This window comes from Ochotona curzoniae, unplaced genomic scaffold (genome assembly GCF_017591425.1).
Source record: "Ochotona curzoniae isolate NIBS_2020 unplaced genomic scaffold, NIBS_Ocur_1.0 contig_3255, whole genome shotgun sequence".
In the NCBI taxonomy this organism is placed as follows: Eukaryota; Metazoa; Chordata; class Mammalia; order Lagomorpha; family Ochotonidae; genus Ochotona; species Ochotona curzoniae.
The window spans coordinates 3973863-4001848 of NW_024465777.1; the positions used below are offsets into that span (position 1 = coordinate 3973863).

The window sequence follows — 27986 nt, forward strand, 5'->3', positions numbered from 1 at the left end:
TTCCAGATGGCTCCCCATTTTGCTTTATTGCAGATTGAACAGAGATTATTCCAGCATTTCATTAGCATTAACATTGTTCTCATCATACATGGGACAGGATGACAGTGAGGTCTGTATCTAGACTTGAATTTGGGGTGAGGATCTCAGAGCCAGGAGGCCAGATGACCCAAGCGTCCACACTCTCATCATGCTGGCAGCTCACGACCTTGGAACTGAGAGGTGACGCTCAGGGGTTCCTGCACCTCTCCCGGCATGTCCTCCACGGTCCAGACTAGCCACACTTCCCCCTTCTTGTGGCAAGGCATTTGCAAGTACTTGTTTAACCCTGATCATAACACCCCCACCTCAAACCACTTGTGTACACAATCTAAGGCTTCTGGAGCTTCCGAGGTAGCCCTGTGTGGGGAGAGCCTGCTGTGGCCCCCTCCTTCCCCACCCTTGGGTTCACGGGGTGAGACTCAGGATTGACAAGGCATTCTGCCCCGCAAGGAGCAAGATCTGCGCATGATCAGAAAAACCTGGTGATGAAGCAGACCTTAGAAAGTGTCCTCAAGCGCTCATCTTTCACCAAGTGGCCCAGGAGGGAGCTGGCTGAGGGTGGGCAAGAGAGGGCGCCAGGCGGGGCTGAGGGCCCCTCCCTCTGGCTTTGGCACTTCTACTGCAGAAACTGCCCTGGTTGGAGCGAAGGGAGCAGGTGCACCGGGCCTAACCTTCTCATTCAGCCTCACGGCACTCAGCTTCTCTCCCACCCCTTCAGGGCTCAGGCCCCCGGGAAGGCAGGTTTGCCAAGCATTCAGTGATTCAAGTCCCGGGTGAGTGTAAGATCGACAAGTCCAAGATCAAAGCATCCCACTAGCCAATCAGCGGTGTGATTACATCCCCTCCATCTGAGAAAAAAGGGGCATGCCGACCACTTCCTGAGGGAGGTGACTGGTGCCCCAGGGCAGCCCCTTACCCTGCAGTGCAACCACAGCTCACGTGACCTGTGACAGATGGTCAGCTGCGCCTACAGGCTGGACAGGTGGTGGGGGGCGCCGGGAGTGAGCCAGGGCCCGACGCCTTCGATGAGACTGTCCCATTGGTCATAGTCCTCTTTTAGGTCTGAAGGGGAGAAAATCAGGAAGGTCAGGTGACAGGTTAACGGTTGAGTCACAGAGTGGTTATTGTGGGTTTTGTGGGTCATCCCTAAGGCGAGGAGCACCCTGGACACCACAAGGACCAGAAACAGTCCTCGTGATGGCGGAAGCATTGATGCCCACAACTGACCCCACGCCTGTACAGATCCCTTACTCAATTCGTGACAACTCAATACTGAAACGAACAGAGAAAGATTCCGGCTAGGGACTGTGCAGGATGTCTCTCACGCATGGCGTCATTGTCACCCCAACTCTATGCACCAAGCCCATGTTCGTTGTATTCTATAGCAGAGGAAACTGAAGCTCAGGCAAGCCACATGACTTGCCCAGGGTCATCACAGTTGGGACATGAGCGAGAAAGAACTTGACCCTGGAGCAGGAAGGCAGAGCAGACACACAGCCTCCTCCAGGGCTAAGTACCCCAGGCGAGGTAAATCCGGCACACTCTTGGCGCAAGGCTTCAGGTGCCATAGCACAGTGGCATCAGCAGGTAGCATGGGCCCCGGGGAGGTGGGGCCTGCTCACATGGTAAGAATGGTCGAGGGGGACTGAGCCCTGGGGCCCAAGGATGTGGGCTGAGGGTGGGGAGCCCTCTCCATCATCTCAGGAGCCCAGGTTGTTTGCCAAGAATTTGGCATGAAATGGGTCCTGGACACGTAGGTGCTGCACGTTCACGCCATCAAAAACGCCTGAGCGGGCTCACGATGCACCACACTCCGCTCGGTGCCAAAAATATGTGTAAGGAAAAAAAAAAAAAAGACAGAAACCTCTGCCTTCCTAGAACTGATGATCTAACAAAGATTCACAGGAAATGACACAGGATGCCAAAAGGGGACAAGATGGGAAAACACATCCCCAGGGGGGACGTGGCAGTGGCGGCTGGGAGAGTACAATGCCTTATAAAGGGTGGCCTCGCTGACAGCATTTTAGCAGAAAGCTGAAGGAGGAGGGAGTGAGGAATACTGCAGGCAGAGGGTACTGCAGTGCAAAGGGCCCGTGGCAGGTATGAGCTGGGACACTGGGAGCCCTGGTGCAGACGGCAAAGTTGACTAAGGCAGCCGGGAGGGTGGTGGGGAGCTGGAGGGTCATGGCACAGGGTGTGACTCAGGCCTGACAAGGAGCGCATGCGAAGAGCAAGACCTGAGCACGATCAGAAAATTCTGGTGATGGTCCAAGCATCCTCAAGGGCTCATCCTCCACCACCCCACACAGGCCTGGTAGTGACGGGAGAGCCTAGCCCTGGACTCAGCACGGCCAGGCTCACTGTGGAGACAATGGCAGTTCTGACAGAGTGTTTGGGGGCACAAACCCGCTATAGGCAATAAGAGAACAGTGAGGGGTGAATTAAAAAATGCTTCAAAGCAGTTCTGCTGCTGCCACCTGGACCAGGGTAAGGGGCGGGCAGGGTTGGGTGCTTGCAGAGCCAGGAGAGAAACAGCAGCATGGAAGGAGCCAGCAGAAAGAGGAGAATGGGAGACCTGGAGTGAAGGGGAAGAGGCAGTTATGATGCCTGCATCCCAGCACCTCTGCTTCCGGTCCAGTTTCCTGCTAACCTACCCTGGGAGGCAGCAGGGAAGGCTCAGGGCCTGGGTTCCTGTCACATGGGGGAGGTGGATGGAGTTCCTGGCATCCAGCATCTGGCTTGGGTGTGGCCAAGCCCTGACTATTGCAGGCATTTGGAGAGTGAACTAGAAGATGGAAGACTTCTCTCTCTTCCTCTCAAAGGCAAAAAGGTAAATGGTCGACCACCCCCAGGAGCCGGCAGAATGCACCTGAGTGTGGGAAACGGGGCTGCCTGAGAGCCAAGCCTGAGCAGGGGATTTACAAGAGAGTACAAGCTGCTGCATGTAAGTGGGAAGCTGCGGTGTCTTTTTCTTTTCTTTTCTTTTCTTTTTTTTTTTGAAAGGCAGAGTTAGAGAAATTTTCCCATCCACTATTTCACTTCCCTAGTGGTCAGGGCCAAGCCAGTCTGAAGTCAGGAGCCCAGAACTCCAGCTGGGTCTCCCACACGTGCAGGGACCTAGGCACTTGAACCATCCTTTGCAACCTTCCCAGGCACATCAGTAGGGTGCTGGATCAGAAGCAGAGAATCTGGGACTCAAACTGGCACTCATATGGGATGCCAGAGTCACAGGCAGCCTAACCCACTTGACCATAACTCTCTCCTTAGGCAGTCTTGAGGGAGTGAGCACCTTCTGTGTGCTCCATGAAGTGGGAGGCAGAGCTGAACAGCTGAGGGGAGAGGCGTCAGGAGCCACAGGAGGGAGGAAAGATGAGAAGTCATCTTTTGAGCCAGCGGGAAGGGGAGGAGGTGGCGGTGGGAGCTGTATGAGGTCCCTGGGGAGGAGGCGCTGGTCCTCTCACCATGGCACCCAGATGTGCTGCTATCTGGGGTCGAAGAAACTTCTGGGAGTGAGAGGCTCAGTCAGGTCACCTGCAGCTGGTGACTGCAGCCTTCTTGTCTTTGTATGATGCTGGCCCGAGAGCTGCGGCTTCTTTCAGGCTCGGTCCTACCTCCCATCACCAGCATTATTCAGACCCTACCACCTGAGCTCTCTGATTGTCACCCCGGCGATCCCATCCATCCCTGCAATGCATGATTGCACCAAACACAGGTCCAGTTAACACTCTCTGGCCTGTGGTTTTTAAAGTAATATTTACATAGAAAATGAGAGGCAGAAATAGAGGAAAGGGGGGGGGATGGAGGGAAGGGAGAGAGGGGTCCTTTTTGCTGGTTCACTTCCCAGGTGCCTGCAACAGTCAGGGCTGGGCCAATCTGAAGCCAGGAGCCTGGTCCTCCATCCAGATCACCCACGTGGCTGGTAGGGACCGAGCATTTGAGACATCGCCTGTTGCCTTCCCAGGATGCATTAGCAGGCAGCTGGATGGCAGGCGGAACAGCCAGGATTTGAACTGGTGTTCTGAGATCTGGGAGTCCAAAGCGGTGGCTGGACGTGCTGCGCCACAACGCCCACCCAGGTGTGTGATTTCTGACATCAGTGGTGACCTTCCAATGGCTTCTTTGCAGCACTTCTATAAATTTAGCCCAAAAACCCAACGATCTCCCCCACCATTCACACACAGTGTTGATGGGTTCGGATTAGCACAGAGGAGGTGGAGTGGAGAGATGCATGTTCCCATGTACAGTGAGAAGACCAAGGCTCACAGAGGCCAACATCACGGCACAATGAGAAAGAGCGGAGTTCTCTATGCCTCCAGTCGAGCATCTGTGCTGTATCCCTGTACCTGTCTCCTTTATGTGGGCTTTGCCTATGCCATCAAATGTCTTAGTTCCAAGATATGTCCCTACAGCCCACTGTGCTGTGGGGGAATCTGAGGAACCCCACACCCCTCAAACAGGTTGGCTGCCCCTGGGACCCTGGTTCTTTCCTTACCAAGGTGCTTCTGCAGGAAGGCCAGCATGGCCCGTACCATGGTCTCCTGGGCCTCGTAGGGATCCAGGCTCCCACGGGTATGACTGGATAGGTATTTGACAAGCAAATTGCCAGTCACAAAAGCAAAGTCGGTCTGACTGTGATGAACAGAACCGCTAGAAGAAAAGAAAAACAAGTGGTAGGGACACAAATTTGCTAGGCACCTGCTGGGTACCAGGGGCTCCTGCAATAGCGCACACATCGATCGTTACACTTGATTCTCACTGCAACTTTGCAAGGGAGGCATCTTCCCCTGTAACAGAACCTGAACAAGCAGTTACCGGCAGTCATGCATTGGGGAAGGGCTGGGTTAGAACCAGGCGAGCAGGCTTCCAGGTGGGCTCCGCCCCTGGGGCACACAGCCTCCTTGCACAGGGCAGAGGCTGAGTCAGCTGCAGTGGGAATAGGGGCCAGAGGGTGAGGGGGCAAAGTCTCTGGGCTCCTGTCATTCCTCTGTCACAATAATCTCTTACCCAGTGGCCATTCTCAGGTGACTTCCCCATAGCCACACGACCCCTGAGCTCTTTCCTCAGAAATGCTCCATGGAATATGCGGGGGTGCTCCTGCTTTCGTACGTGGGAACGTTTCTCTGCTAAGGGCCACAGAGACTTTTAGAACATCATTTGAGGCCACACAAAATGATCAACTTCAAGATCATGCCCTGCCTGTGGTTGCTCCACAGCCCCGGCCTGGATATTTCCCACCCCTTTAGATTGCATTTCGAAAAGTGGGTTCTGGATTAGAACGGAAGACCTCTAACATGACATACATCTAATTCCCAGGTAAAACCCAGCCTGAATTCACTAGTCAATTCAGCAAAGGAGGAAAAAAAATCTAAACATGAAGGTATTTGCCTGATATCATGCAGGAAAACTGATTTTTAACACTTGCATCATTCAAGGGCCCAGAGGAAGGCTGTAGAATAATGAATGCACAGCTGAGTCTGGTGTCCAGGACTCAGCAGAAGCAATGCGTCGCTGCCAGCAGGGGGCACTCTTCTGTGCGCTGCTTTCCCAAGTCTACTATACCCTTGCTCTTCAGAAAAGCCTCCCTAAAATTGCCAAAAGCGGTCAGAGAACTCTGGAACCCACCCAGCCCCAGCCCCTTTCCTCTGCTTTTCCAGAAAACACCAGGTAAATCCTACAGAAGTCACTGCGGGTGGAGCTTAGTAGGCAGGAAGGACAGACGACGTTCTAACGGAATTAAGACTGTACACTCAGGAAGTATTTAGGCATTCTATCAATGGGCAGAAAATTTTGGGCAATTGAGAAGAAACAAAGGGTGTCGCGGCCGAGTGGGAAGCGGAGGGCACCCCGGGACCATAACCTCGGGGCTACTCACAGGACGGTGATGATCCTGGACTGCCCATGCTGGGCACACATCTTCTTCATCAAGTTGATGCTCTCCACCGTCTGGAACTTCTCGGTGTTGATGAAGAACACAGGGCCCCGGGCCTGGGGGTAGAAGTCTCGTTCCAGGGGGAACATCCAAGCATCCAGGGCCACGGCACACCTGGAAAGGGATGAGATCTTGGGGACTGCCACATGGAAATCTGGACGAGGTGGGGGCATGGGGTGGGGGGCTTCGTCCAGCGCTGTACTGCAGGCATGGCAGGTGCATCCAGCAGGAGGCGCCAGGGCCACCACTTCCTGCAGTTAGAATCCCCGGTGGGCGTCACTTCCACCTGCCACCAAAGACCCGCCCGGAATTTGCACTTCTGGAGAGTAGGGATCAGATTTCCTGGTGGATGGACTCTGGAGGCTCACGTGCCTGACCCTGGCTGCATGCCCACCAGGGGCTCAGCCCTAGACTTTGGACGCAGAGATAAATCACACCAGTCCCTGCTCCCAAGGAGCTCCCTAGCCAGCAGGGAAGACACAACAAACAACAGAACAAAACCACATGGCTCAGTGCTCTGAGAATGTGAGATGCTGGGAGCCCACAGCGCAGGTGGTGGGGGAGTCAAGAGCAGAACTCTCCCAGCTGCTGCAAAGCTCCAGCGCAAGGTTTTAGCTCCCCTGTCCCCGGTCTACTCCATCTCAATGCTGGACAATCACTTTCCACTTATTTTTTATAATAGTACCAAGTCCTGCACCCTGAAACACATCCTATCCTCATTCTAACACTTCCCCTTACAAGCCTCCCAGCTCTCAGATCTGTCCTGCTACAGGCCCCACTTCACACAGCAGCCAGAGAGACTTTTAAAATGTGAATAAGACTGATTTTTTTTTTTCTGCTTAAAAATTCTTCAGCAGGAGTCAGCGTGACAGCTCAACTGGCTATTCCTTCAACTGCAGTGGCAGCATCTCATAGGGGCACTGGTTCACGTCCCAGCTGCTCCACTACTCATCCAGCTCCCTGCTTGTGGCCTGGGAAAGCACTGGAGGATGGCCCAAAGCCTTGGGACCCTGCATCCACATGAGAGACCTGGAGGAAGTTCCTGGCTACTGGCTTCAGATTGACTCAGCTCAGCTCTGGCCATTGTGGCTATTTAGATCTGGTGGATGGAAGATCTGTCTGTCCCTCTTTCTCTATGCAAATCTGCCTTTCCAATTTAGGGAAAAAAAACTATTCCGTGATCTCATCACTGTTAGAATAAGACCTATACTATCTGAATCTAGCCAATAGGCTCTGAGAACTGGTTCCGGCTTCTCACCAACTACATCTTCAATCACTCCCCCTCATACCCACTCAGGAGGCTTCTGCTCCACCCCTCTCTCTCCTCCCTCAAGCCTTGGCATGGACTGTGCCCACTAGCAGGAACACCCTGCTCCACAGCGGCGATGGGGAACCATTTTTTCCTCCTGCAATGGCCATGGACATACTGTCACATCATTTGCAGGCCACATAAAATGATGAAGTTAAAAATGAGCCTGTTGGGCCCGGCCCAATGGCGCAGTGGTTAAGGTCCTCGCCTTGCACGCCCGGGATCCCATATGGGCGCCGGTTCTAATCCTGGCAGCCCTGCTTCCCATCCAGCTCCCTGCTTGTGGCCTGGGAAAGCAGTTGAGGATGGCCCAAAGCCTTGGGACCCTGCACCCACGTGGGAGACCCAGAAGAGGCTCCTGGCTTCGGACTAGCATAGCATCGGCCATTGCGCTCACTTGGGGAGTGAATCATCGGACGGAAGATCTTCCTCTCTGTCTCTCCTCTCTGTATATCCGCCTTTCCAATAAAAATAAAATAAATCTTTAAAAAAAAAATGAGCCTGTTGTCTGGATGTATTGAATTCTGAGTTCCACCTGTCACCTGCCTTGGTCTTCCATGGCTTGTTGGCCGGACGCCTCCACCCTTACTCTAGGCCTCCGTGGGGGCTGGCTGCCTTGCTTCTCCAGTCCTGGTTTATGGGGCTTTCTGGGGATACCTCTACATATTCTACCCATCAGCCTGTTTTATTTTCTTCACTGCACCTGGGTGTTGGGATGGCACCTGTGAGCAGCTTCTTCAGCGTGTCTCTTCCCACAAGGACATCACTTGTTTATCACTGCATCCCCAGCACCAAACCCCACAGTGTCTAGAGTGCAGTAGTTGGGCAAAAAACACTTGCCGAAGGAATGAGTGAATGGAGAAGTATGAAGCTAATAGCAACGGCATCACCTGGAAACTCACCGAAACTGAGTCTCCTGGGCTAAAGCCAGGATAGCTGTGGCACCTCCAAATGAATGTCCCATCACAGCCACACGGCTCATGTCGATGCTGCCCTGAGGAGAGTGAATTCAGCCACGTCAGAAACTCGGGACTGCTTTTGCAGGAACTCCCCCAAGGCCAAGGGGGCGAGCCCCAGGAGGCAGCCGGGCAGGCAACCCTGGAGTACAAGTGCAGGTGTCTATGTGCGAAGGGATGGATGTGGACTGTCAGACTCTGTCTACCTTGGCCAGTCCAAAAACCTGTTGATGATAAGGGCCCTCCCCACCTGCCAGAACCCCTGGCCTAGAAACTGGTCCCAGGGGAATGCTACGTGACCACCCTACAGTGGGGGAGAAGGAAGGGGAAGATCCTTTGACACCCCCCCACCCCCCCAAACCGCCTCGGCCAGGGCTGCCTGTACAGAGACCAACTTGAGTCCCACTTCCTCTTTAGGGATCTGTCCTGATTTTTATCTAAAGCACTGGCGAGAAGGGAATATCTGCCTTGTTCTAACATGCAGTATCTATTTTGGAGTGTCCCTGGAAGCCATCAGGACCTGGTTATATAAAAAGCTAAGACAGCTGCCTGCAAAGGGGTTTGGGAATTCTCTCCAGGCGTTGGGGGCCCAGCGGCCGCTCTGGAACCCTGCTGCCCCTGCTCCCCAGTTTTCATTCCAAGGCTTTTTACTCCAAGCTTCCTGATTGCCCCGGGACCTTGCGAGTCACAAGTTGGCTGCATGGCCCCTTCTGCTGTCACCTATTTGTACACCTCTAAAATCAGAAGTACCCACAAATCTCCTGTCTTCTCCTTTGTCTACCATCATCGCCCATGACCCAAACAGGCCGCAGTTCCTCCCGTGTCTTCCTAGAGGCGGCTTCTGCGTATTCAGGGAAACTTGTACTTGTCTTTGTGCATGTGACACTTAGTCACATACTTCCCCTGTATGCAGATGTGATATTGCAGCTTACTTTCTTTGTACATAACAATGCTAGTACCTTAAGTCCTTGTTTTCATCCTGTGGTCATGACAACAGCGATCACCAGATGCAGAGCCAGACTAGTTCCCCGGGAGGCTAATGTGGCCTGGCAACCGAGTTCCAGCCAACTCAGTGTGGGCAAAAATGTGCTGCCTCCACAACCAGGGCGGTCCATAAAGTCCCTGGTACCAGCTCATGCTGCTGTTCGCTCCACTGGCTCAGTGTAGACCATGAACTTAAGATGCCCCCAGTGAAGAAGGGACAGGATTGCAAGAGGAAAGGAAGCTGGACTCCTGAAATTACCACCCCGCCCCCTGCAAAGGCGTGCCCAGTGGGCCACTTACTGATCCACAGCTTATCAAACCGATCTTCCTGGTGGGCATTTGGGTTACTCTCACTCTTGCTATTACCAACAAGATTGGAAGGCATCATCTTGTACACACGTCATGCTGCATGAGTGCAGGAATCACAGGATCGCTTCCCGGAACTGGAAGTTGCTGGGTCAAAGATGTACAGTAGGGACCAGAGCCATGGCATAGTAAGCCAAGCTCCCACATGTGGTACCAGCATCCCGCGTGTGGTGGTATGAATATGTGCATGTTTATCACAGAAAGCCATCGCCACAGTAACTCCCACGGGTGGGACAATGTGCACTCCTCACTAGCAACGGGGGTACACCACACTGTCCTACAGCTTTGTCAACTGCCTAAATGTTAAAACTTTCTGGTCTTAATCTGTTAGGGAAAACTAATTCAGCTTTTTCCATTCTGTGTTTCCCACCAGAGACAGTCTCTTCATGAAGCTGGCTGGACTGGAGTCTGCCTTGCCCAGGGCCTGTGTCAGGCTCGTGGGCGAAGAGACCAGAGCTCTGGGCACAGGGCCCCTGTGTGACCCATGGGGCTGGCCAAGCACCCAGATCCCAGTTCCTGCCTCACCACTGGCCACCGGGCAGTTGCTTCTCCCTTGAGGACATCCTAACCTTTCACGGAGACTTTTCTAAAGGGGCTGCGGGGCACACAGCATAGCATAGGGTTTAAGGTAAGTTAGCCCCAGTTGAAGGTCTGGTTCTATCATTTAGCTCAGTAATCTGGGTAGTTGCTTAGCTTTTTGATAGTTGGTTTCTTTCCGTGGAAAGAGGTCAGAGCACTTATTTCATATTCTGAGTGAGGAACTCTTATTATAAATATTCATGTGTGGCAATTTTCTTAACAGTGAACAGAAAGTTTGTAGGAAAATGTGTTATGAAAAAATGATGCATGGATTTCAAAAATGTTTGCACCATTTCCCATGAACTTCTTAGAGTACCCTCAGCATGTACCACTGTTACTCAATGGTAATGAAATTGACTACATGGGTATTAAGCATGCCATAGGCAAGTGGTAACTGAAAGAGCACATACTCAAACTATTTTGTTAAATGAGAAAGCAGCTACAAGACATCTTGTATTAAATAACACTATTGTTTTTGTTTTTTAAAATATACACCTATTTGATGCAGTAGGTTAAGCTGCTGCCTGCCATGCTTGCATCCCTTATTAAGTGTTGGTTCTAGCTACTCTACTTCTGATCCAGCTCCCTGCTAATGTGCCTGGGAAAGCAGAGAATGACAAGTGCTTGGGCTCCTGTGCCCGTGAGAGAGGCCTGGATAAATCTCTTAGCTCCTGGCCATTTCATGAGTGAACCAGCAAATAGAAAATCTCTCTGTTTTTCTATGTAACTCTGCCTTTCAAATAAATAAACAAATATTTTTTATTAAAGGTTCAGTAATTTTTGTTGGAAAGGCAGATTTACTGAGAGAAGGAGAGACAGAGAGGAAGATCTTCCATCTTCTGGTTCACTTCCCAAATGGGCGCAATGGCCAGAAGCCACGCCAATCCTAAACCAGGAGCCAGGAGCTTCTTTCAGGTCTCCCATGCATAAAGGGTCCCAAGGCTTTTCATCATCCAGTGCTTTTCCAGGCCACAAGCAATAAAGTGGATGGGAAATGAATAGCAGGGACATGAACTGGCATTCGTATGTGATCCCAGTGCTTACAAGCAGAGAATTAGCCACTTGAACCATTGCACCAGCCCCTAAAAAAATAAATCTTTATAATATATATAAATGAAATTTAAATCTAAATAAACAGATACACATAATACATGTTAATTCATTTTAAAATAACTAGAAGAACAAACATCAAGATGTTTGAAAAAAAGTTTCTTTTTTCTGCATGCTTTTGTGTGATTTCCTGGTTCTCTGAATAGAGACTGAATTGTTTTTGAAATCAGAGGGGAAAAAAATGATTTGACAGGGATGGGGCTGCAGAATGTACCGTCTCCTCTCAGTTCCACAGTCAGGCTGGTTTCAAATCCTCATCAGACTCCTGGGAGGCTTCCTGGGGTTCTCTCACAGCAAGGGGCAGACTGAAGCAAACACAGGTTGTTGCTTGGGCCTTCCCTTTGGGGGACAAACCATCTCTCCCCTACCATGTGACCCAGGTGATCAGATGAGACTGACAATCCCACCTTCAGGTTTCTCTGACCTCCTCCAAGTGCCCTGCTGAACCGTATAAACACACACACTCACACACACAGACACACACACACACACACACAGACAGACAGACACACACACACGCACACACAGACACACGCACACACACAGAAGTCAAGGAGAGCAGCTTCTCCCTCCAGCACAATGAGTTCTGGCATAGGAATCCATGAAGGGCCACAGCCTTCCCAGACCAGCGGAAGCTCAGAGAGGCTCCTTTCTTTTGAAATCTGTACCTGTGAGTGGAGACAGGCCTGGGGACTGCCAGCAACCATCTTTTTTAGGTAATGCAGAAGAGGCTGATGAGAACGAGGCCCACAGACAGAGAAACTGAGCAGGAAAAGGGAGAGAAGAGCGTGTCTGAGACCTTGGATCCAGCTATACCGGCCTAAAGCTGGACTTCGATCTTCCTAGTCACGAGCCACTAAGTTCTTGCTTAGTTTAACCTAATTAGTGGGGTTTCCACTATTCTCAACCGAGAAAAGTCCCAACGAGTGTATGAACTCAGAGTCATGCAGCTGCCACCTCACCTTCAACATCTTCAGGTCCAAACCCCCGGGTAGGATGTTGTCAACAGTCTGGCCGGCCGCTGCCTCCCGCAGGACTCTCAGCACACGCACACACTCCCTCGCCCGTTGATGCACCTGCAGGAGAAACAGGTCCTGAGGGAGTTGGAACATTCCACAAGCAACCAGCAAGAATTCCACTCAGCCACTGAGCCACACAGGGAGGTAGTGGTGGCTTGCTGCATTTCAGCAGGCAACACATGCCCTGTGTCCTGAGAGAGCCCAGCTACCTGGTAGCTCACAGAGCCACTGCCTCACTGCACATGGAGTCATCCCTGTTGCCCAGACTCCACCTATCTACCAAAAGGGTTGTCAGCAGAATAAAATGAATTGCTATATACAAAAACATTTTGAAAACAAACAGAATTAAGTGTTTTTATTATCCACCCGGCACTGGAGTCAGTGCACCTATTTATAACACACATTTTGTCTGTTGGGCACTTAGCTGCTGCCCCCTTACTGTCTTGCAAGGATTGCCCCAGGCTCCAGATGCAATCATGAGTTTCTGACGGGAATTTCCCCTCAATTCTCTCCCTAGGCAGGGAATCCCTTCCTAGGATTTTTTATACTGCAATTGAGTGCAGGGGTGAGGCCTGAGGGGAGCAGCTCCCCTAGTCCTATTGTCTAATGAACGTGCTAACCATGTACACTTGGCTACCAGGAGAGTCCTAACCTCAGCAAGCAAGCCCACTGAGAGGCAGAGGTGAGAACTGAAAGCAGGATTGGATGGTATGCGCACAGCCAACTTCTAGCAGTTGGCCCCTTTCTTCCCGAGCAAGCTTAAGCTGGGCTACTGCCACTCGTAATTTTATGAATATCCCGTTGATTGCCACTGATGCAGCAATTCACACCTTGTGACTGAGATCTCAGGAGGTAAGATCAGCTCCAAGTCTAGCTTAATCACTGAGTCAGGCACAAAGAGGGCAGGCTCGTTCACTCCCTCCCAAGCTGGCCTGAGCCTACCTACCTGTGGATTCCGAACATGGAACTCCTTCTCCCCTTGCTCAATGCGGCGGAAGGGGATCCATTCCTCTTCCAAAGACTTGGTGGTGGTTTGGTGCTCCTCAGGGGTCTGCTTACAGAAATAGGTGGTCGCAGCCGACTGGTCCCTGAAACACACACAGGCATCAGGGAGGAAGCCGGAGCTTCTCTTAATGCTCTTTCTCACCAACTCTTCCCTTTCAGCCACGAAACTGGGGATCCCCTTGAGCTAGAAAGGTAAAACATCTAGGGCAGAAGATCCCAGGATTTTGGAGACTGAATTTGGTGTGCACCCCAAATCTTTGAACTTTGATTTGTTTTCTCCTCTTTAAAATAGATAGGATAAGTGCTTTGAGGGGCAGTGGCAAGATGAGAAATGCTACAAGGACAGGGGACTGGCCGTCACCTCAGCTCACCGCAGGCCCTGGGGCCTGGACAGCTCGTCAGGACTGCTATCCCTCACCTGTGCTCTGGCAAAGCAACCACGAAGCCACGGGAGGCCAGTTCCATGCAGAAAGCTGAATACAATGTCCTAGAGATTCCAGAAAGAACAAGGAAAAAGGCATCAAAGATTGGCCCGGGCTTTGCCCCTAGGGTGCTGTGTCAGTGGCGGCCCCCTCCTCAGACTGAACGGAGTTTTTAGCCACCTCCAGGTGTCCTCTCAAACTGGCACTGACCATCTCTCACCAACGCTGCTATGTGTAACCTGGTCACAGTCTTTTCCGATGCCACCAAGGGTCAGTCCAGCACCTTCCCCCGATAAACCTGGGTTGCCTGGGCTCCATTTGTGTTGCCTGAACAGTCTACGTTTGCCGAGTTTTCTGGTGAAGGTCCTTGTGGATGGTGCTCACAGGGGGTCATACAGGATCATCCCTAAACACACTGGGCATTTCTCCAATGGGTGACTCTTCTGTGATGAAATTTTTCCTTGAGAGGCAGACAGAGACACCCATTACCTGGCTCTTCCCCTAAACTGCCTGCAACAGACCTGGTTAGGCCAGATCACGGTAGGAGCCAGGAGATGAATCCAGGTCTCCCACAAAGGTAGCAGGAACCCATACATTTGAGCCATCACCTGCTGCCAGCAGGGTTATGGGTCAGAAGGAAGCTAAACTGGGAGCAGAGCTGGAATTTGAACTCGAGCACTCTAACTCGGTGGCATCTTATTTGCTGCACCAAATGCCTGCCCTTTCATCTGTGACTTAGCAGGTGGATTTCTTGTGCGTCCTCCAACTTTCCTGAAGGAAATGGAATAAGGCTGATGGTGTTGATGGCCTGTTCCAAACACCTTTAAACCAGGTAAAACTTTCCTCTGAAATAACAGACCCTGATTCTTGGCTGATGATGCTGTCACAGCTACATCTCTCCAGCCTCCTCGACAGCCTTATTTGCCTGTGTGGTATTCAACAGAAACATAATAATTCAAAAACTTGAGTGAATTTTAAGATGTCATGTCAATTTATATTAAAATTTTTAAAAAGGGAGACAAGTGCTCTGGTATATCAGGCTAAGTCTCTGCCTATGTTGCCAGCACCCCAGTTTGAGTCCTAGGTACTCCACTACCTGTCCAGATCCCTGCTTATGACCTAAGGAAACAGTGGAGGTTGGCCCAAGTTCTTGGGTCCCTACACCCACGTGGAAGATTTGGAAGAAATTCCTGGCTCTTGACTTTGGATCAGCTCAATTCTGGCCATTGTGACCATCTGGGGAGTGATACAGTGGATGAAAGATGTTTCTGTCTCTCCTTCTCTATGTAAATTTGCCCTTCCAATAAAAAGAAATTAAAAAAAAATTTTTTTTAAGTGAAGTAAACTTTAACATTCTATTTAGGGCCCGGCGCGGTGGCGCAAGTGGTTAAGGTCCTCGCCTTGCACGCCCAGGATCCCAAATGGGTGCCGGTTCTAATCCCTGCGGGCCTGCTTCCCATCCAGCTCCCTGCTTGTGGCCTGGGAAAGCAGTTGAGGACGGCCCAAAGCTTTGGGACCCTACACCCGTGCGGGAGACCTGGGAGACCTGGAAGAGGCTCCTGGCTTCGGATCGGCATAGCATTGACCATTGCGCTCACTTGGGGAGTGAATCATCAGACAGAAGATCTTCCTCTCTGTCTCTTCTTTCTCTGTATATCTGCCTTTCCAATAAAAACAAATAACTCTTTTAAAAAAGAAGAAAAAAAAAAAAAAGAAAAAAAAAGGTCCCGGGAACCCAGATGATTGGGCCCCTGGCTCTGGCGCTTGGCTTCAGCCAGAGGCCTATTGGAAGCATTTGGGAAGCAAACTAGCAAACCAGAGTTGTGTGTTCTGCCTTCAAGTAATTAATCACATATGTAAAACAAAACAAAACCAAAACGGACAATGTTCCCTTCTTTTTTTTTTTAAAGATTTATTTATTTTTATTGGGAAGGCAGATATACAGAGAGAGGAGAAACAGAGAGGAAGGTCTTTCGTCCAATGATTCACTCCCCAAGCGGCCTCAATGGCTGAAGCTGAGCCAATCCGAAGCCAGGAGCTTCCTCCGGGTCTCCCACGTGGATGCAGGGTCCTAAATATTTGGGACCATCTTCAACTCCTTTCCCAGGCCATAGCAGGAGGCATGATGGGAAGTAGAGCAGCTGGGACACAAACTTGGGTCCACATGGGATGCTAGCACTCACAGGTAGAGTATTAGCCAACTGAGTCATCATGCCAGTCCTGGTGCTTTTTTTTTTTTCTTTGTTTGTTTTTGTTTTTTAAAGACACATTTATTTAAAGAAGAGCTGAGAAAATAATGTTGCCAACCATCTGTTTGCCTCCCCACGTCCACTGTGCACTGTGGACTGTAGCCTACATTCCGGCTCCTCTAGCTGAGGCGACATCCCTGATGTGTTTATCTCCAATGCCAAGAGGCTGGTAGAAAGCAGGTGCACAGCAAATGTCTGCGGATAGCAATGAACAAAACACAACTCTCATGCTCATTCAATATGAGGAGACTTTGGTTTGAGAAAAATGGGGTTAAAAGGTAAGTTTACAATCTGGTGCAAATGTCTTTGAAATCCATGCATAGTTTTTTTCATAATATGCATTGTCCAAGAACTTTCTGAAATTCTCTTACATTTCCTGTAAAAACGCCATCTGTTGGCACTGTCCTAGGCTACGGAAGACAGACACAGTCTCTGCCTTCATGGAGCTCGCAATGTAGTGGGGAAGACAGGCAAGCACAGTTACAAGGGGCCGGCGCTGAGCTGCAGTGGGTTAAGCAGCCACTTGGGATGCTGACATTCCCATCTCAGAGTATCAGTTAGTCCCGGGGCTCTGCTTGCAACCCGGCTTCTTGCTCATGCACCTGAGCAAGCAGCAGACGATGGCCCAAGTACTGGAGCCCTTGCCATCCACATGGAAGATGTAGATAGAGCTCCTGGCTCCTGGCTTGGCCATGGCTCAGTCCTGGCTGTCACAGGCATCTGTAGAGTGAAGCAGCAGATGGAAAATCTCTAGCTCTCCCTCTCTGTTGCTTTGCTTCTCAAACATTTAAAAAAAAAAAAAATATATATATATATACTAAAAAAATACACACTAGAAATAAAACAAAATCTGGATTTGTCTCAGAGCATGACATAATTATCTAGGTCAATGAAACTGTTGGAGAAAATGGAGGTTTGGGAGAAATTTATTCAAATACAGTATTTTTCCCTAGGAATATATTATACTTGATTTTTAAATTTTGACCTTCTACATATTCTTTCTGCTATGTAAACTTATCTAAATAAAATAAAAACAAATGCCATTTAGTCTGAAAAAAATTACACCAATAATGAGTCCAATACTGAGAAATGCAGGATGTCTCATACTGGGTACATACCTGGAAAACTTAAACTAATATAAGGATCTGTTGGGCGTCTCTAAGAAAGTAACATCCAAATTAAGAGCTTGAAGGTAATTTGGAATTACCAGACAAAAGAAGGAGAGTAGGGAGGAGAGGAGAAAGCAACTGTTCCAGGCAGCAAAGAAACAGCCACCAAGCAGAGAGAGAGACTCACAAGGCAGGCCCTGTGTTCTAAGTAGGTGAAAGAAGTGAGCAAAGATCAGTTTGTCCAGACTGCTGGAAGTGGGCGTGCAGTGAGCAGTGAGGCTGGAGACATTGTCCAAGAAGAAAACTAAATGAAGTGCAAGGAGCTGTTAAAGTGTTCTGGTAGGGTGTCGTAGCAGAGCAGGGTAAGTGGATGCCTGAGAGGACAGTATTCCATGCTGGGGTGCCAGTGCCAGTCCTGGCTACTTGGCTTCTGAGCCCCTGGGAGGCAGCAGATGATGGCTAAAGCACATTGCTCCTGTCATCCATGCGGGACACCAGAACAGAGTTCCCAGCTTCTGGCTTCTGCTTATCCAGCCCCAGCTGGCCACTGTGGGAGTAAACCAGTGGATGGAAGATCTATTTTTCTGTTACTCTGCCTTCAAAATAATTTTTCTTAATTAGGAGCGGGATATTCATTCATTGAATCAACAAATGCTTACTGAGTGCTTATGATATATAGGCATTGTTCTAGGTGCTAGAATGATGAGGTCATATTTGGTTTAAAGACAGATCTCCCTGGCGTACAGTGTGCACAATGGTTGGGGGCAAAGATATCGCCTGCCAGGTGAGGAAATCTTGGTTTCAGCCGGGTACCAGTGTTATGGGTGGGATTCGGGCAGTCATCTCTCTGGGGGTATGACTCGCTGTACATCAGTGCTACACCCAGAGCAGTCCCCCAGCATACATCAACTGTCCAGCTCAAGCTCCTTCTAGTACTTCCGGGTGTGACACAGGTAAAGAGTTTACACACATGTGCTGGAACATGTGAAGCAAGGACTGTGAAGGCCGCCGAAGGCCCCTCTGGGTGACAGGGCTGACAGGGGTCAGGGAAAGGTGCTCTAGAGATGGTGAAGAACTGAGACCATGGGAAGGAGCAGATGCGATGGCAGCCGCTGGCAGGTCCTGCCCTCGGAGAGGTTAACACTTGGCGACAAGGAAGGTGGCAAGTATGGCGGGGGGCTGCTCTTACCTGAAACCTCCCATGCCGTGGGAGAAGATGATCAGGGGATATCCAGTGTCCTTTGTCTTAAAGGGCCCATTCCAGCTAACAGGTAGGCGATAAGATCCTAACAGAGACATGGGCTGTAGAATGTCTGGCTGTCCTGACGTCATTACCCCAGGCAGCGTGGACACAGGCATGGGTGGGAACTCAGGTGCTTTTCCCTTTCGGAGAGCCTCATTTATCCCCAGGGCTGGTGTACCTATTTCCCAACCTCCATCCAAGGGAGAGTGAAGACAACAGGGACAGGAAGACACAGCCAAAGGGCCAATACTGAATGCTCAGGGGCAAATCAGGGGCAAATAACTCCCTGGGTGCCGAGCTTCTAACCGAGGGGCTTTTGGCAGAAGACAGCAGGACTGGATGGAGAGCTGCAGGAGACTGCAGGCTCCTTGGCTTTGATTTACATAATAGCTGTGCAGGGTGGGAGTTAACACCACGTGGGGAATAAACAAGTTAACAGCCACAACACCACATGGGGAATAAACAAGTTAACAGCCACGAATAATGGAAGATACTCTGTGTCCCAAACACTGCCCTGTGGGCTCCACATGCAACCCAGACAGGCAGCTCTGCAAAGTGTTCACACAGGCTAAGTAACTTACAACGGCCACCCAGCTGGCAGATTACAAAGTCTGGATCTGAGCCCAGGAGGAGCTAATTCTCTCTCCACTACACCCATTACAAAGGTGGACCCTGCAAGCTTTCAGGTACCATGGGGGCTTGGAAATGGCTGGGGGCGGGGCTGGTCCTCACCCACAGCCAGGCTGAACAACATTCCCCCCCAGCGCTTGTTGAACCGCAGGTAATCAGCCAGGCCCGTGTAGTACTCATAGCGGGGAATCCATAGGGGTTGCTCTACAGTGGCCTCCGCCTCTTGGCAGGGGTAGAAGATTCGAAAGAAGGTTCCCTGTAGGAAAGAGGAGAGCAAGAAGCTAAGCACTGTGTGATTCCCCAGCAGACGCCCCCTGGGCAGGTGCATGGGGCACTAGCAAAGCGGGGCAAAAGTACAAGCAAACGCACACTACACTAATGTACTGAGCCTTCTTCACCTTGAGGAAACCCAGAGAGAAGCAAACTTTTTTTGAGCATACATGTTAGGCTTACGTGCTTTCAGTCCACGGTATTTTCAACTACAATAATCTGAGTGTTTGAAACATTTAAAAGTTTTAAATCTGGCCACGAACCCAGGCTTGGAGGAGCCCAAGAGTCATAGACCCAGCTCTCAAGCTTGTATGAGGTGGCACTGGTGGGAGTGGCGAGCCCCTCTGGCAGGCTGGCCGGCCTTGGAAGCGGCAGCACACCCACAGTTCACAGGGAGTAGGTGAAGGGTTCCCAGATGGTGTGTGCCTCCTGTAATGAGGACAGGGCTGGCACAGAGAGGCCTAGATTGGCAGAGGTGAGAGCAGGAGGGAACAGGTGGAGCCAGCAGAGGGACAAGAAAGACCACTGCCTATTTGCCCAGGTCAGGAAGACAAGGGCATGGGCCCAGGGCTCCTCCTATCACGCCCTGCGAGCAGGGCACAGTTAGATCCCTTCCTAGGGCCAGGCATCTGCCCCCCAGACAGGCAAATGCACACACCTGTGGGCTGTCTGGGAGGCGAGAACCCTCTCACCTCCGCCTCCTGGGATAGTTCTCCTATTTAGGAAAGAAGAAAACAGTTTGAGCAGACAGTCCTGGGGGTGCCAGAAGGCAATCTAGACAGCTCTGATTTGGTTTCCTGCCCCTGGAATCACACAGCCAGAGCTGCAGCAAGCATTGCACCATGCAGGCAAAAGCTGTGGACATGCTGGTGGCGCTGGGGACACTTACCTGGAGACCCTGACCCTCCATCACATCGCCGCAGCCTACCGGGTGGGGGCCTGTGACCTGGGGAAAGCACACGGACTGGCTGGCCCCCATCTCGTCACCAGCTGACTCCGACGACTCGGGCAGTGCTGAGCTGGGTAGCTGGGAGGAGGAACACAGAGCAGTCTTTTGTTGGCTTCCGGCTTACACAGGCTATCAGCCACCCCCGTTCACCTCCTTATCAGGCCATCCTCCCTGCCAACCGTGCACCAAATCTTGCACCTCATCTACTCTGACTTTACCAAAGTGAGGGCTGCTTTTTTTTTTCGGTAGTTGGAGGAGTTAGAACTGCAAACCTCCCAAGGAGTGTTTATTCAGCACTTTGTTCTGTGCCCTGCAAGCACTAAGTGCTGTGGAGACCACAGCGGCCTCTATGAGGTTCACAATAAACATGAAGATCCCTTACTGACCCCAAGACACCGGACAAGCTCTGTGCAGGCACCCACCTCACTGACCTCTCTCTACAGCTCTCCGAGACAGGCACTGAGAAGGCCTTGTTGTAGCGAAGAGGAACTAGGGTCTAGAGAGCTTGGCTCATTTCCCCCAGTGACCCAACCTGTCTAATCCAGAAGCTAACTTCTAAACCATGATGGGTCTGCACGTGGCAGACACAGGCTGCACACAAGTACGAAGTCACCAGCCCAAACCTGTGCTGAGCCTCGGATGATGAGGACGCTCAGAGGGGCCAGGGAGGCAGGGAGGATGCTAGGCAAGACATCATGGAAGAGCACAAAAGGGCAGAGATGGGGAAGAGATGGTGTGGACAGCCAATGGCAACAAAGGCTTTGGTGTGACAGTGTGCGGGCTTCTAAGGCCACAGCGTGCCAGAACTTGGCTCCTTCCTACACTGGGGCCAAAGGTATCACCTCCCGCCCCTCTTCAGCTTCCTTGGCACCGTCTCACCCCCACCATCATGATACACACGTCTTTGTGTGTATCATACCATTTTTTACCCTTACCAAAATCACTGAGATATGTAATATCATCTCATGTTGCACGCGAGAAAACTCAAGCTTGAAAAAGCCGGGTCATCTGACCCACCGCAGGCAGCTGGCAGAGCCAGGCCTCGCACGACGGCAGGTGGCTATTTCATGGAGGAAGAGCTCCACCATCCCGCGATCCACTGCCTCAGGATTTGGCTGGGGCCAACTGCTTCCCGTTTTGAGGATCGAGTCTTAATTAATGCAAGCCAATTATTCCTGACCACTCTGTGGTGGAAGAGGGCGGCACATGGCGTTAAATGGGTCCTGTCTGGCTGAGGGGAGCAAGTTCTCCCTTGTGTTGAGCAAAAGTGATGTTCAGATGTCACCTGCCAAGTGGCCGTGAACTGGGTAACCACTTTGGACCAGGGGGACGAGCCTTTCTCTCAAGGTGAGGGGCAGAGAATGGACAACCACAGAGGAGCCACCTGTGTGGAGTGAGACTCCCTGGATCAGGCCGCATCTGAAACCCAGACTTTCTCTCTGCTTTAGAGAAACTTACTTATTGAAAAGACACAGTAACAGAGAGAGAGGAAAACAAAAAAAAAGACAGAGAACATCATCTTCCATCTGCTGCTTCCCTCCCCAAATGCCTACTGAAGCCCGGGGCCAAGGACTCCAGCGAGGTCTCCCACATGAACGGAAAGGGTCCAAGTACTTGCGCTGTCTTCAGCTGCTTTCCCACGCATATTAGCATGGAGCAAGATCAGTGAGGACTTGAACCACGCACAACAGCCAAGACTTGAACTGACAGGAGTTGCTGGTGTCGCAAGCAGCGGTTGAATCTGCTGTGTCACAATACTGGGCTTTAGACTTACTTGTTTAAACCATTTGGATGCAGATTTCTGTTATTTGCCCCAAAAGTATCGAACTGAATCCACCAACTCCCAGGCCAAGTGTTAATTAGATTATTTTGCTTCCTTTAATATGCTCCAGGAGGGATTGGCAAGGCCAAATCAAAGCCTATCTGGGGCCTGGCATGATAGTGTAATGGTTAAAGTACTTGCCTTGAATGCACCAGGACCCATATGGTCGCTGGTTCGTATCCTGGCAGCCCTGCTTCCCATCCAGCTCCCTGCTTATGCCCTGGGAAAGCAGTGGAGGACGGCCCAAAGCTTTGGGACCCTGCACCCGCATGGGAGACCCGGAAGAGGTTCCTGGCTCCTGGGCTTTGGATTGGCTCAGCTCCAGCCGTTGCAGCTGCTTGGGGAGTGAATCATCCTATGGAAGATCTTCCTCTCTGTCTCTCCTCTTCTCTGTATATCTGCCTTTCCAATAAAAATAAATAAATCTTAAAAAAAAAAAAAGCCTGTCTGGGCAAGCAGAGACCTTTCTGGCATTGCACCCGGCAATCAACCACAAACCAGCACCCACATGGGATGCTGCTGCCACAGTGCAGGGGACCAGCCCACTGAGCCACTGCAGGAGCCCCCAAATACATAATCTGAAAAAAAATCTTTTCTTTCCATGTAAATTTAATTTCTTAATTTTTGCTTCTCTTCTCTGAAGCAGATTTGAAAATAAACTGCCGGTCTCAGTTCATGGTCTTGCTCTTCTTGTGGTGGAGGAAGTACGCGGGGACCACCTGTGGCTGGGGTCACAAGACTCGTGCCACCCACATGACAGTGCAGCGGCAGCACGCCCTGGCTGTCAGGACAGATAAGCCAAAGATAATCAGATAAAAGGTCGGACAAAGAGTGCTCCTCCCCCGCAGGGGCCGAGGCCAGGGGAAGGAAGGGGTGGCGGCTCTTCAGGTAGAGGCTCACAGTGCTGGGGGTGCCAGGGGAGAAAGGCTGTGACTCTCTGCAGAAGGGGACAGTTCTGCAAGCGCGAGGCTGAGGGGCTAGATCAGGGACACGAGGTGGCAGGTACGAGGGACCCACCACGGAGGCCCAGCCCCTCCACAGCCTCACAGCCCCACCTGGATGGGGCTGGGGACACTTGCACATTCTTGTGGGGCTGGAACAGGGACAGGGTGAAGTGACACCTTCAAAGCACCTAGTCGGGGGAAGGGGAGGGGAGTTCACACAGCAGTTAAGATGCCATCCAGACAGGGAGGTCCAGAAGAAGCTCCTGGCTCCTGGCTTTGGGTCAGATCAGTTCAGCTTCAGCTGCTGTGGCCACTTGGGGAGTGAACCAGCAGATGGAGGATCTTTCTGTCTCTCCTTCTCTTTGTAAATCTGATTTATCTTTCCAATAAAAATAACTAAATCTTTTTTTTTTAAGATTTGTTTATTTATTGGAAAGGCAGATATACAGACAGGAGGAGAGACAGAGAGGAAGATCTTCTGTCCGATGATTCACTCCCCAAGTGAGCACAACAGCTGATGCTATGCCAATCCGAAGCCAGGATCCAGGAACTTCTTCCGGGTCTCCCATGCGGGTGCAGGGTCCCAAAGCTTTGGGCCGTCCTCCACTGCTTTCCCAGGGCACAAGCAGGGAGCTGGATGGGAAGTGGAGCGGCCGGGATTAGAACCGGCACCCAAATGGGATCCCAGCATGTTCAAGGCGAGGACTTTAGCCGCTAGGCCATGCTGCCGGGCCCAAAATAAATAAATCTTTAAAAAAATAATAAAAAGCTGCCACCCAGAGATTCCCTGTTACAGTGTCTGGCGTCCCCGCCGGTGCACCCAATCCCAGCTTCCTGCTAATGCGGTAGACCACAGGTGACGGTGACGTGATTGGGTCCCTACTACCCATGATGATTCCCTCTCTTCGGCCAGGCCCCGTGCTAGCCAGCAGGCATTTGAAAATCAGTCTACAGGGCCTGGCACTGTGGCCTAGTGGCTAAAGTCCTCGTCTTGAATGTGCCGGGATCCCATATGGGCACCGGTTCTAATCCCGGCAGTTGAGTGAATCATCGGAAGGAAGATCTTCCTCTGTGTCTCTCCTCTCTGTATATCCGCCTTTCCAATAAAAAAAAAAAAAAAGTCTTTAAAAAAAAACGAATCTGCCTTTCCAATAAAAATAAACAAATCTTTTTTTAAAAAATGTACAAGTATATTCTAGAACCTCCACTTCCAGAGGCCAATCAGGTTTCTAGATTTATTTGAGGGGGTTGAAAGCAAGAGAGAAAGAAAATGGGAACCTCCACCTACTGGCTCACTCCTCAAAAATGGCCAGAGCTGGCCAGGCCAAAGCCAAATGAAGGAACACATAACGAGTCCCTACTCTGTGAGGAAAACAAGCAGAGAGAGATGCTGGCCTGCGGCGAGGACAGTGGCCAGTGTCACCCCGGGAGTAGGTCCGGACAGGTAAGACATCAGTGCGTACAAGGCTAGCTTGTGTTCATGGGATAAATGAAATCTTGAGCTCAGCGATATGTAGGGCACCAAGTGAAATCCTCCTCCTGTAAGGGGTGGCCTGGCACACGGGGCACACTCATACCACACATGGACATCGTGTGAATAAGAGCTTCCAAGCGCAGAGGTGCGTCGATTTGGCTTATCAGAAACACCTGGGTTTCAGAAAGCCTTATAGGGTACAAGCGTATGGCCTCACGGTCAGGACACCACTGTTCCATGTGGGAATGCCTGGGCTCATCGCTCAGCTCAGGGGCCAGCACTGTGGTGCAGTGAATTAAGTCACCGCTTACAACATTTGTAGCACCGACATCCCACGTTGTATAACTGCTTGGTCCTAACTGCGCAACTTCCAACTCAACCCCCCACTAACGTTCCTGGGAAGACAGCTGAAGACGGCCCAAAAAAGTACACAGGTTCTTGATACCCGAGTAGGAGATCTGGACGGAGTTCCAGATTCCTGGCTTCAGCCTGGCCTAGCCCTCGGGTGACTGTGGCCACGTGGGGTATGCATCAGCAGATGTAATATCTGTCTCTCCCTCTCTGTCACTCTGCCCTCCAAATAAAAAGCAATGGTGGCGGCCCAGATGGCTGAGTTCCTGCTACACCCACAAGGACTCTCAGCTCCCAGCTCCGGCCTGGCCGGGCTCATCCACCTACAAGCAGCTGAGCAGCGGACCATAGATGGACATTTGTTTCATTCTCTCTTTCTTTTTCTTTTTTGTTTTTGTTTTTAATTTTTATTTGAAATAATTAAAGAGGAGGGCCTAGCTGCTCCTTTTCTCATCCAGCTCCCTGTTTGTGGCCTGGCAGTAGAGCATGGCCCAAAGCCTTAGGACCCTGCATTTGTGTGGGTGACCTGGAGGAAGCTCCTGCTCTTGGCTTCAAATAAGCTTATCTCCGGGCGTTGTAGCCAGTTAAGGAGTGAAGCATCAGATGGAAGACCTTTCTCTCTGCGTGTTCTTCTCTCTGCATATTTGCCTTTACAATAAAAACAAATAAATCTGGGCATGGCGTGATAGTGTAGTGGTTAAAGTCCTCAGCTTGAACACACCAGGATCCCATATGGGTGTTGGCTCTAATCCTGGCAGCCCCGCTTCCCATCCAGCCCCGTGCTTGTGGCCTGGGAAAGCAACTGAGATGGCCCAAAGCTTTGGGACCCTGCATCCGCATGGGAGACCCAGAAGAAGTCTGGCTTCGGATTGGCTCATCTCCAGCCATTGTAGCTGCTTGGGGAGTGAATCATCGGATGGAAGATCTTCCTCTCTGTCTCTCCTCCTGTCTGTATATCAGCCTTTCCAATAAAAATAAATAAATCTTTAAAAGTAAATAAATCAATAAATCCTAAAAACTAACTATATCATCTATTAAATATAAAATGGGGACAGTTCATAATAAGAAATTTAAGTAAGAAAACTGTTATTGTTGGGGTTGTATGGCATAGCAGGTAAAGCCAACTGCCTGTGCTGCCCACATCTATATGGGTAACAAATGTGAATCGTGGCTACTCCACTTATAATCCAGCTTCCTGCTAATGCACCTGGGAAAGCAGCAGAAAATGGCTCAAGTGCTTGGGCCTCTGCACCCACATGGAGACTGGAAGAAGCTCCTGGCTCCTGGCATTGTACCAGCCCAGCTCTGGTCATTCCGGTCATTTGGGGAGTGAACCAGCAGATGAAAGATTCCTCTCTCTGTGCAATTCTGCCTTTCAAATAAATAGATTAAAAACAAAAACAAAAACAAGAACACTGTTATCTCCTGAAGCCAGGTACATTTTACACCCTGGTGAACTGGCAGGGACTCGGGAACCTTGTTATGCCCATCTTCCATTTTTGCTGGATTAAAGTGGATTCTTTTTTTGCTAGGCTTCCTGGGCATCAGACACCTCACCCCATGCCAGAGAGTCTATGGTGCTGGCCCAGAACAGGCCAAAGGGAACAAGGGAGGTCGCTGTTCTTGTCCTGCTGAGGCCCTGCTGTCGGTGGGCAGGGCTTGTCCTTCTGGCAGCCTGTGGAATTTCATCTCTGGCCACTCCGGGCTACAGGCCAGGATCAGCATTGGGCCGGTTCTTGTGCTCAGACAAGGCCCTCTGGGGACTCTAAGCTGCTGGCTCTAACCTTCGGTGCCTGCAGGAAGGGATGTGTCACCCTGCTCCAGAGTACTTGCAGCCACCAAAGGCTCCAGGGACAGACTGGGTGGCCACATGGCCACAGGAGGGGCGCAGCCCTGAAAACCGTGGCCCAGAGAGTTAATAAGGCAGGAGACGTCCTGTCTGTCGCTTTTGGAGGTTGTGCAATTCTTTATTTGTGAAGATTTGTTTTTCTATTTATCTGAAAGGCAGCCACAGAGATAGGAGAAACAGAGATCTCCCACCTGCTGGCTCACTCTCCAAATGGCAGCAGCAGCCAGGGCTCAGCCGGGAGCCTGGAACTCCCTTGGGGTCTCCCCTGTGGGCCATCTCCCACTGCTTTCCCAGGCACATGTGCAGGGATCCAGACTGCAAGTGGAACAGCTGGGATTCATGCCTGTACACAGTTAACCAGCTGGGCTATACCACCAGCCGGGCCTCACAGCTGCAAAGCCCTTTCACCCGTATTTGCTTTATTGGCTCTACCACACAAACTTTGCCACATCACTGAAGTGCATTTCCAATTTCTCCATGAAGAAGCAAAGTCCTCCAAAGTGGCAGAGTGTGAGGGGCAGGGAGGGCTGGATTAGAACGGTGCCAGTGGATTGGGAAGACGAAAAGGGGACCTTGTCCATCAGCAGGAAATACCAGGACAGCCAGAGAAACTGCAAGGCACACGCTGCACAGGTCTACTGAATTTAGGGGTTGGGGCGCCCTTAGCTGCCAGCGGTAATGCTCCTACCCTCTATGCCTGGTTCAATTCCTGCCTGGCTTCCAATCCAGCTCCCTGCCATAGCGCTCTGAGGAAGCAGCAGATGACGGCTCAGTTATTCAGGCCCTGCCACCCACGGGGGAGACCTGGATGGGGTTCGTGCTCCTGACTGCAAGCCTGCCCCAGCCCAGGCGGTTGCAGCCAGCTGGAGGGTCAACCAACGGATGGAAGATCTCGTTTCTCCCCCTCTCTGCGTTTTCTCAAATATAACAAATCGCTAAAGCAGCAGCAGCCCGACGTCAGGGAGGCGAGGCTCCCCCAGGCTCCGGGACGTGGGAGACGCTGCGGGACCGACTGGGGCGGGATTCCGGGGCCCGGGAGAGAGCAAAGAGGCTCCAGGGAGTGGCAGGACACTGGAGGTGTGTAAGAGACAGAGGAGACGAAGATGAAAGATCGTTGTGCAGTTCCTGAGGTGACTGACGCGAGGGAGCCCCACACCAGGCAACGTCAGAACAAAGCTGACAGTTACAGCTCAGAGAAGCTTTCTCCACACCAACTTACCCGGTCCAAGAGATTCCTCAGAAGTAATCCCAGGCGTTTAACTCGACCGAAAGGAGAAACCGCCCAAGAACCTGTGATCCTTAGGTAGTTGTAGTTTTCAGGATTCAACATGGGCGTTTGAAAACATTGCTCGCGTTTCTGGCTGGAACTACAACTCCC

At 51.1% G+C, this 27986-nt stretch overlaps 1 protein-coding gene across 1 annotated transcript; it reads right to left on the minus strand.

Annotated features, from left to right (window-relative positions):
• Positions 1 to 27945, minus strand: PAFAH2 (platelet activating factor acetylhydrolase 2). Its single transcript, XM_040979612.1, has 11 exons — positions 27828 to 27945; positions 20109 to 20246; positions 19052 to 19205; positions 18266 to 18362; positions 13715 to 13783; positions 13238 to 13379; positions 12235 to 12348; positions 8180 to 8271; positions 5912 to 6082; positions 4532 to 4686; positions 1 to 1101 (listed from the first exon to the last, which is right to left on the minus strand). The coding sequence occupies exons 1-11, from the start codon at positions 27936 to 27938 to the stop codon at positions 1007 to 1009; spliced, it is 1338 nt and encodes a 445-aa protein (XP_040835546.1). The 5' UTR covers positions 27939 to 27945; the 3' UTR covers positions 1 to 1006.
• Positions 27946 to 27986: the final 41 nt, after the last annotated feature.

Excerpts from the sequence above, each read along its gene's own strand:
- PAFAH2 (XM_040979612.1), bottom strand. The coding sequence starts at position 27,938 with ATGTTGAATCCTGAAAACTACAACTACCTAAGGATCACAGGTTCTTGG. Across the intron at positions 13,784-18,265 it reads CACGGCATGGGAGGTTTCAG|GACATTGTATTCAGCTTTCT; the intron begins GTAAGAGCAGCC and ends TGGAATCTCTAG. Across the intron at positions 13,380-13,714 it reads GTTGCTTTGCCAGAGCACAG|GGACCAGTCGGCTGCGACCA; the intron begins GTGAGGGATAGC and ends TGTGTGTTTCAG.